The 10034-nt window shown below is 42.7% G+C and overlaps 1 protein-coding gene across 1 annotated transcript; it reads left to right on the plus strand.

Annotated features, from left to right (window-relative positions):
• The first annotated feature begins 7615 nt into the window (after positions 1-7615).
• Positions 7616-8540, plus strand: SPRY3 (sprouty RTK signaling antagonist 3). The gene has a single exon (XM_059911576.1). The coding sequence runs from the start codon at positions 7616-7618 to the stop codon at positions 8480-8482; it is 867 nt and encodes a 288-aa protein (XP_059767559.1). The 3' UTR covers positions 8483-8540.
• Positions 8541-10034: the final 1494 nt, after the last annotated feature.

Raw genomic sequence — 10034 nt, forward strand, 5'->3', positions numbered from 1 at the left:
AAATTATGTATATATATATATATATATGTACACACAGATGTACATGTATGTATGTATGTGTATGTGAGTGTGTGTGTAAACACGTGCATACATACACATCAACAGAACAGTTTGGAGCACCTTTGACACACACGTACATGCACATGCAGACCCACACGCTTTCTTTTGTTTTCTTAACCCTCCTGAAAGGGTGTAAATAATAGAATGTCAGAGCTAGAAGGGACTTTAGCAATTGCCCAATCAGATGCCCTCATGTGAATGTAGAGATTGAGGCACTAGAGGGAAAGTAAATTGCAAAGGTCACACAAGGAGTTAGAGTAGATTAAGAATTTGAGTTTCCTAACTCACAGGTTTGTTTTACTTTGAACTGTCACCATTTACCGTCTCAGTTTTATAGATGGGGTAACCAAAGTATCCTAAGAATGTTGATGGTCAAGCTCCTGCTACTTATCCATTGAAGCAGGACTTGAAATCAGATCTCTTTTATTTTAAATATGAGGCTTGTTTTCATTCAAGTGCTTCTGTCCGGATGCCCAGAAGGAAGACCTTTTCCTATTGAATTAAATAGTGGACTGAAGATAATTTCCAGAAAGCTTTGTCCTTCACCTTAAGAGAAAATGGCCAAAGCTGCTTTATTTTCAGAAGGCTGGCAGTCCCAAGGAGGCTCCATGAAGGCAGGGATTTTGTCTTCCTGACTGAATCCACAATACCTAGCACAAAAGAAGGCACTCAAAAATATTTGTTGAATATGTAACATACTAAACCCACAAAGGGAAAGTAATGGTTCCCCAATGGATGATGGATGGATAATCATTATTAGTGCTGAAAAAATGGGAATGACTGTAGAAAAGAGGAGGGAGAAACCCTTAAACAAAGGAGAAGCTCTGTGTCTCTTTAGCTGATTGAAGCTGCAATCACTCAGCAAGGGCTGAGTGGCTTGGTAGGACTGCGATTGGCAGAGATATTTAAATGAGGCCTCCTTAAAATTGTTACTCTCCACCCCACCCCCACTCCTCTTTAAATTCTGTTTCAGTCATTACCCAGGGACCGGATACAGAGATTCCTATGGGGAGTTCTAATGGGTCGATTCAATTTCAACGGGATGACGCCACTTAGCCAAGCATTAAGAGCTATAGCTCCGGGAAAGCAAACGAGGCGGGGGGAGAAAGAGAGGCAGAAAGAGAGACTGTAGCAAGGAGCAATAAATCCCTTCCCTCCCCTATAACCCATTCACAAGACCTCTAGAAAACATCTACATTCACAAAACAGCTGGCTAGCTGAGCGGAACACACTGCAATCTCATCCCCCTTCCTCCCGCCCCCCCCCCCCCGCGGCCCGCTCTCTGCAGATTATATACCAACACACCCTAAGCTATATAAATAATCACACACTAGCGGTATCTATTGCTCTGTTGAGATACCCTGTGTCTTCAACTGCAGTTTCTGCTGCTTCGGTTCATCTGTCAGATTGGAGGAGGGGGGAGGAGGGAAGGGGGAGGGGAAGAGAAGGGGAAGGAAAACGCTGGAGGAGGGGAAAAAGAAGGAGGAGGAGAAGGGGGAGGAGAAAGAGGCGGAGGAGGAGGGGGAGGAGAAATAGGAGAAGGAGGAGGAGAAAGAAGAGGAGGAGGAGGAGGCGAACAACTTACCCTGCTGAGCTTTCTTTGGGGAATACGTGCATCAAGGTTTAGATCTGCATGTAAAATCCATACAAAGTATCTGCCACCACAAGTCCGACTCTCCTCCCCACCCCGTTTGTTTGTTTGTTTGTTTTCTTTTCCTTTTCTCTGCTGTCAGAAAGACTGAAACAGAACTATCTCTGTTTCTGGCTCCACTGCCAGTGAAGGAGTTTTCATTCAGACTTTCCGAAGAGAGGTGGAGAAACCTAAAGACTCAGGAGAAGAAGAGGTCCTTTGAGCCAGATGGGGCATTAGTTCTTCTGCTTTTCTCAGTATGGATAAGCCCTTTCTTCAAGGTAAGCTCAGAGATTAGCTCCTAAAGACCTCAGAATTCTTTCTATGAAATGCACAGATTGCCATTCATTCCAGTCATCGTGTGTGTGTGTGTGTGTGTGTGTGTGTGTGTGTGTTTGAGAGCGCGCGCGTGTCTGTGCACGCGCACAAGCGCAAGCGCATGGGTAGAATAAAATGAAAACCGTTTAACTGAGATTTAAATGAATCAGCTCTTGCAGAAAACTATCCGTATCGGAAATTTCTAAATCAAAGGGGAACTTCAAAATAACTCTTTTGTAGCCAAATGTCAATGTAATTTCTAGCCTGTTGACCTTTAAATGAATTTTGGTGCTTGCCTAAGCCCCTTATAGCGCAGCCTAACCACCCAAGCTGAGAACGTAGGGAGAGCCCGTGCTGAGGCCAGTCCTGCTGCGCAGCGGGCATCCTGTCAGCGCAGGGCTAGTCCGCTATTGGCTCACAAGTCTGGGCTGTGCATCGTTCAGATTTCATCACATCACCTTGCCCTGGGTAGAAATGGCGCAAGCTGACACGGCATAACCCCCTACTTACATTGAGTCAGAGCAATGATTTAGAAATCTCTGGATCCATGCCTGGGTGTGTGTGCACATGTCTCTGTGTGGCATATGGAAATTTTGTCAAAAGTGAGAACCTGTGAGCATGTCTAGTTAGCCAATAGACATCTGATAGGACCTAGGGCAGTGGTTTACACTCCCTTCCATTCGTGTAATTATAGTTACCACTCGCCTCTGTATGCTGCAAACCATGTTGGATGAACAGAAAACAGACCTTGACCTCTTAGACAGAAAATCTATTTTGAAATGCAAACCATTGTTGCTTTTCTGGGTACATTAAAACCTCACTGTAACATAATGTGCTATCACATGAATTTGGATATACCAGGTGTTAAGTGATGTTCCCAACAAGGCAGCTGCATACATACATACAAAGAAGGCACAGGCTAGCTTTTTATCCACAAGGAAGTATTAATCTTGTTTCCTAAACCTCTAAATAAACATTTCTAAGATTTTATTGTAACATTGTATACATTTTGGCTTTTTTGTTCTGTTTTTAGGTCTCTCTAGCTGAGAAACAATCTAGTTAGTGATCTGAGTGACTTGGATTCAGAGTTGAGAAGTTGAGTTGTGAGGAAGTAAGGAACCTGAAGGAAAGGACACCAATTCTTCATGAAAGACTTTTGAGGCAGAGGAACGCAACCAACAAACCCAGCATAAAAACTTAGAGCATAAGGACAAGAAGGGGATTTAAAAACCTTCCTTTCATACCCCCCTCATTTTGCAGATGAAGAAATGGGCCTGGAACAGAAGTCACTTGCCCACAGTCACACAGAACTTAAGTTTCCTGTCTCTTATAAAAGGATTTGGGGTTTAAAGAAAGATTCCTACTTCTTAAATGAACAACTAGCATTTTCTTCAGGATTAGAAGTATGTGAATTCATTTGATATTACAATTTTTCCTTGTATTGCTCATTACTAAAACACCTATATCTTTAAAAATGCAAGCTCTTAAAACTGCAAGACTCTCTGGTTTGAAATAAACTGCTGTTGAGTCTTAATGAAACTATGTAGGTAATGAATAGGACTAGGGTAGCAAAGTGACAAGTTAAGAGTTAAATGTGGTGAGAACCTGGCAGCTCCAACAAGATGTATGTGGTAGGACGGAGGCCCAGTCAGTGGCTGAGAGGTTAGTAATGTAAACTATATACAACTTGGTATTTGTAAGGGGGGGAGTGCTTTGATAGAGATGCAAATGCTTTTGCACAGAGAGGGATTTTTAGAGAGCAGACTTTGGAACAGTAGAACTAAGAAAACACATAAAGCCATAGCAGAAATCCCCCCTATGTTTGCTTTCAGTTATTCTGAGAACGAGTGTATATAACAGCAGAGCACAGAAAAAAGCAACACACCCCAGAGCCGTTACACAGAAAGGTACAAAACAGCATTGAACCCATGGGACTAGGAGAAAACAGGAGCTAGGCTCTCCTTCTCTTCTCCCCTCTTCTTTGAAATCAAGATTGAGTCATACTGTATCAGAAAGGATTTATCACAAGAATCAGAACACTCTTAAGGTGTTAGCATAGAAGGGCTTTAGATAGGAAAGTTTTCAACTTTAGTCTCAACATGGCAGATTTTAGGTTCCAGGGAGAAAATACATTTTTCTTTCATTAACAAACAGCATTTCTTGAATGGATTTACCTTTCTAGTCCCTAAGTTGGCATAAGAAAAGAAATTTCTGTTTAGGTTGAACATAGCAAATTTCAGGGCTACAGAAAAACTGTTGAGAAAGCTATGAGCACCTGGCCAGAGGGACTGAGATGGGAGTGGGTTTACAATGCATCATTCATTACTGCACAGGCACTACGTGACAGAAATCACTAGATCCCATCAATGTGCAGCCAAGACTTGCAATCACCTTGGCTCCTATTTAATAATATATGATATGTATATTCTCTCTCTCTCACTTAATAGAATTCTTAATAGAATTGACCAGCAGCACAGTCAGTTTCTTAACTGTTGCTGCTCACAATGAATGGCCCTTTAATGAGTGGATTTCTGAATCATAAACACGCTTGCAGTAGTAGTTTTTCGTCTAATCTATGTGCTGCAGCAGTCTCTTGTCTATTTGTTTCTCAACTTTTTTTCCCCTCTTACCTTCCCCTACAGTATCTATTTCAGTTCATCCTGTTAGCCAGATCGGAGTCAGCACATCCGGAATGGCAAACAATTTATTGTCATTCAATCCTGTTTTATCCTACTCAACACCCCGATTTTACCCAGGTCCTACTGCCCACCGTATTGCAGATCTTCCACAGTCCATTCTAGTAAAGATTTTACAGGGCAGGAAGAAACCTTGTGAGTTCATCCTGTTAATCCCCTTACCTGTAAGCAAGACAGTAGTACTTCATCCTCCCAGACTGATGCCCAAAGCCTCCTTTAATCGTCCAAGCATCTCAACTCTTCAGTCTTGCAGCAGTCTAATCAATATCCAAATACACCTTCTCAACCTAAACACCATATACCCTTCTGCTGCCAAGACAGGATCCCCTCGTGGCTCTGAGTTATTTGTATTATGACCTAGATTCCTCCAAGCATAGCTTTCAACCTTCTGGGCAAGTCCCTGAGATATCTAGTGACATCCTTGGGATCCCATATGATTATCTCCTGTAACATTAAGACCTAGTATGCCTTCCTTTGAGTCATTGATCCTTCGAATTTCCAGTATGTTTGAATCTAGTTTCCTTTGGGAAATCAGTGAGTCTAAAATGCATCTAGCATGTATGTTATTGTTTTTACAGTGTACATGACTTGAAGAGCTCCACACATTATTTATCTGATCAATGGGGAATAAATTCATTTCTTATAAAATTATCAAAAGATTCTTCCCAATCCAAAGCTCCTACATCCACATACCCTGCCAGCCAGCTGAACAATGTGTCCTTGTTTGTTTGGGTGTTCAGATGAAAACTACCTGTTTCTTTCTAATGCTGGGAATATGAGTCTTAACAAAGATACAGCAAAGGTAGAGGTGTAAGGCTTCAGGGGATTGTGAGTGCAAGTAGATAAAAGAGACAAACATGTTGCTTTTGAACGCCCAAGTAAACAAGGGCATGTTGCCCAGTTTACCCTCAAGCGCTGAAGATGTAGAAGGTATGGACGAAGAGAATTATTTTGCCAAATTGTTTAGTTATATAATTACAGACCATCATAGGGCAGAGTCCCTCAAAATCACCTAGTCCACTCCTATAATTATATAGATAGCGGAACTGAGGCCCAAACAAAGTAAGTGATTTGCCAAAGGTTACACATTTGAGTCTTAGAATCTCCATAGTCTTTATCTGCATTCTCTTATGCTGCATTAAATAACACTGAAACAAGTAGCTAAAAAGTGAAATTATAGTCAGACTGGTTCTTTGATGTGATGTGCCAGAAAAGTTATTTTTAACCAAATTAAATCTTCTTTTCAAAAAATGAACAGATGTAAATTCAACTAAATCAGTTTGCGTGGGGATATGGCCTCGAAGGGCGATGAGTCTGATCACATTATTAGCCACTGAGTCCTTTATGAACTACGTCTTTTTTTTTTTTTTCTTGCTATTGAACTTCGGGCACATTTCAGTGTCATGTTTGCTTGCTTATGGAAACCTAATCAAGCACTATCCTCTTTCACTTGTTCCTTTCTATTACTCATTCAAGCTTTCCATCCCATACAGTAGTGTGAGTAATCGATCTATTTTGAGGAGGCCTGAAGTCTGATGGATTTCAAATATATACTTTATTCATGCTAGTGTTTCCTAGGTCCTAATGCCCCCACGGTGACTCTTAGATTTTTGTTTAAGTTTCCTTATGCACACCTCTTTTGGCTGTTCAGTCTTCCAGGTGGTGCAATACAGTAATCTACTGTTGGAAAAATATTTTCCTCATGGTCACTGTTATCAGTACTAGGCTCAATCAAATGCTTCAGGGAATGACCACCGAGCTCTTCCTGATTGTGGTACAATGAAGACACAAGTATATATTTTCTAGATATTCAACTTATCTGAAATTTGGTATAAAAACATTGCTGCTCTTTAAGAAAGCCAGTTTATCGTATAAGGTAAAGATAGAGAAAAGTAGTCCAAGCAGATTCTGCCTCATAAATCCCATCAATATAGACTTGACTTAGGGTGGTAAAAAGTACAATTATAGGTGATATTTGAAATAATTCAGGGCTCATCTTTTGTGGTTCCCCCATCCCCAGGTTATTCCTACGTATACAAAAGTTTGATTCTGAAGCCATGCCGCCATTTAGAAAGAATTGCCTCCTCAATAAGTTAAAGCAGCTTATAAAATGAGGAGAACAGCAAGATGATTAGTCTTGACTTTCTTACACCCTTGGGAAGCCTTTTTTCCTGTTATTCTACAGATAGCCTAATTTCTGCCATCTTTGTCTCTGCCATATCTCTGCTATTATTGCAACTTGCTTGCTTGCCTGTATTCATTGAATCAAGCTTGTCCTTTATCATCTGTTTGTTTATGCTTATAAATTTCACTGAAAGGAAAATTTTGATTGAGAATAAATATATATATATATATATATATATATATATATATATATATATATATGTATATGCAACTTCTCATGGAAGACTTTTGAGGCTTTCTCTTTTACATCAGCGTTGCTTTAGGAAGTGACCTTTGCATTTGAAATTAGGTTCCACTTTTATTAGAATTTTGATGCTGAAGGCCTAGATTTCTTGGTTAGCAAACCTCTGAATGAGCTAACTGCTCCTGTGACCCTAGTCATATGATGGACTACTACAGGAATCCATAATCAGATCTTTGCTCCCAATGTGCTTTATAGTCTGGATGAGATGATCAGACTTGCCCGTAAAGAAGTAGGTGAGGTCAATTACAGAATAAAGGAGTAACATGAAGACTAAAGTGATTTAAGGTAGTGGCGGTGATAGGGCCTGAGGTTTGTTGGTTCCCTGCAAAGTACTCATGCCTGTGTGTTCTCATTTATTGTTTCTATTCCCTCTCTCCTAGGATTTTCTGATGTGCCCTAAGATCCATGTAACTACAAGGGCTCTTTATCACCATAAGTGCCACCCTGACCCAAAACCACTCAGAACTCAAGAATCAAGGCAAAATGGATGCCGCAGTGACAGATGATTTCCAACAAATTCTGCCTATTGAACAGCTGCGCTCTACTCACGCTAGCAATGATTATGTGGACCGTCCTCCAGTCCCCTGTAAACAGGCCCTCTCCAGCCCTTCCCTTATCGTGCAGACCCACAAATCTGATTGGTCCCTGGCTACCATGCCTACTGCTCTCCCACGCAGTCTCAGCCAGTGCCATCAGTTGCAGCCCTTGCCCCAGCATCTGAGCCAATCTAGCATTGCCAGCTCAATGTCCCATAGCACCACTGCCTCTGATCAAAGGCTCTTGGCCAGCATTACGCCCTCACCTTCAGGCCAGTCCATCATCCGAACGCAGCCTGGAACAGGAGCCCACCCAAAGGCTGATGGGGCCCTGAAGGGAGCGGCTGAGCAACCTGCAGTGCACCCCGGTGAGCACCTCTTCATCTGCGAGGAGTGTGGGCGCTGCAAATGTGTCCTCTGTACGGCAGCTCGCCCGCTCCCCTCCTTCTGGCTGTGCAACCAGCGTTGCCTTTGCTCTGCTGAGAGCCTCCTCGATTATGGCACTTGTCTCTGCTGTGTTAAGGGCCTCTTCTACCACTGTTCCACTGATGACGAGGACAACTGCGCCGACGAGCCCTGCTCCTGTGGGCCTGGCTCTTGCTTCGTCCGCTGGGCAACCATGAGCCTCATCTCCCTCTTCTTACCCTGCCTGTGCTGCTACCTGCCTACCCGTGGATGCCTCCATCTGTGCCAGCAGGGCTATGATAGTCTTAGGCGACCAGGCTGCCGCTGTAAGAGGCACACCAACACTGTGTGCAGAAAAATCTCTTCTGGTAGTGCGCCCTTCCCCAAGGCCCAGGAGAAGTCTGTATGACCTTCCCACAAAAGGGATCCAGTGCTTTCTCCTTCTAGGCCCCGTCAATAAAGCATAGGCCTCATCTTTGAAGAAGGGGAGGAGGAGTAAAGTAGCCAAAGTTAGGGCTCACCAATTTTGTTCCTGCAGTGTCAGGGGAATGGCCACGTACATCCTGGCGCAGGATGCCTGTTCTTCCTCACAGTATCTATCCCACTCCTCTTCGGTCTTTTTACACCCACCACCTCAGCCCTTATGGCTGTCATGGCATATTCAGGTGATATATAAGCATGAGCTTTGGACACTGAGGGCTGACAGAGCCAGCAACGTGGAGGTTTAGGGGCTCCCCAACGTAATACCTCTCGATGCAGGCCCTGAGCGTCACTCTGCTTTCCACAATGCCTTTGGAAGCTTTCTTCTTAGATGGTTTTCACAGGTCCATGTGGAACAGTGTTCAGTATTCCAGGGAATCTGACCCCTTCTCCGTTTACCGCCCGTCTGGTCTTTCGTCTTTTTCTCATTTTCTCCTCTTCTTGCATTACTCTGTTCTGTTCTCATTCCCACTTCATTCTCACCCTCCCTACTTTTACTTTTCCTCTCTTTTCTTTCTCTCTCTCTGCTTTCTTCTCCTTCCCTCCCTTTCTCTCAGACTAATCCTTTCTCTGCCTGTATTTCTGTCTTGTTTGGTCTAATCTTTGTCTCCTTCTACCTGTCCCTCTTTCTCTCTCTAACACGTCAAAAAGTGCTGTTTTTCCATAGGTGTTTCCTTTGACGCCAAACTTTGCTATGTTATACTATTTACTAATTTTTATTAAGGGAAATTGATTACTGTAATGAACTTATCACTAGCAATAGTGTGTGTGCACTCATAACCACACTCACCAGTTTATGAGCATACGAGGCGAACTTATCTTACATTTCCAGGTTTAATTAGTTGAAATTTTACTCCCTTTCCCAATAATCAACTTATAGCACTGACAGATTCCACTAGCATGCTGAGTAGGATAGTAAATCAGGATGCTCATAACTTTGTATGTCTGACCCAAGTGCCAAAGGCAGACGTGCTTTATAGCTAAATGAACAAAGCAGAGGACATTACAGAGGTCTGTTCTCTCTTAGAAGCTAACTGCCTGAGACTGCATGGCTCAGGCCTTAACAATGGACATAAAAAGTCATAAAACTTTACAGCTGGAAGGAATCTTAACTGTTAATCTAGTTCGATGCCCTTATTTTACAGATGGGAAAACTGAGGCCTGGAAATAGGAAGGGATCTGCCCAAGGCTACACGCTGAGTTAATAGAGTTGGGCCTGGCATACAGGTCTTGTGACTCTTGGTTCAGTATTCTCTATTAACAATGACAGAAAGCCATTCCCATTCAATTTTCAGGAATCATGCCAAGCTAGTGTGGTGGTCTTTATGTGGTGCATAGTGGGTAGCTAACCTTCAGGTGTCAAAGCTGCCCCCAGTGGACATCACCTTTGGCTCTGTCACCTTGTAGAAGCTCAAGTGTGCAAAAGAAAAGCTTAAGGAAGCCCCAATCAAGCTGTGTCTTCGCCATTGCACCTACCCTTT

This window comes from Balaenoptera ricei, chromosome X, assembly GCF_028023285.1.
Source record: "Balaenoptera ricei isolate mBalRic1 chromosome X, mBalRic1.hap2, whole genome shotgun sequence".
In the NCBI taxonomy this organism is placed as follows: Eukaryota; Metazoa; Chordata; class Mammalia; order Artiodactyla; family Balaenopteridae; genus Balaenoptera; species Balaenoptera ricei.

What these genes read in the sequence shown, in the direction of transcription:
- SPRY3 (XM_059911576.1), top strand. Translation starts at nt 7,616, where the DNA reads ATGGATGCCGCAGTGACAGATGATTTCCAACAAATTCTGCCTATTGAA.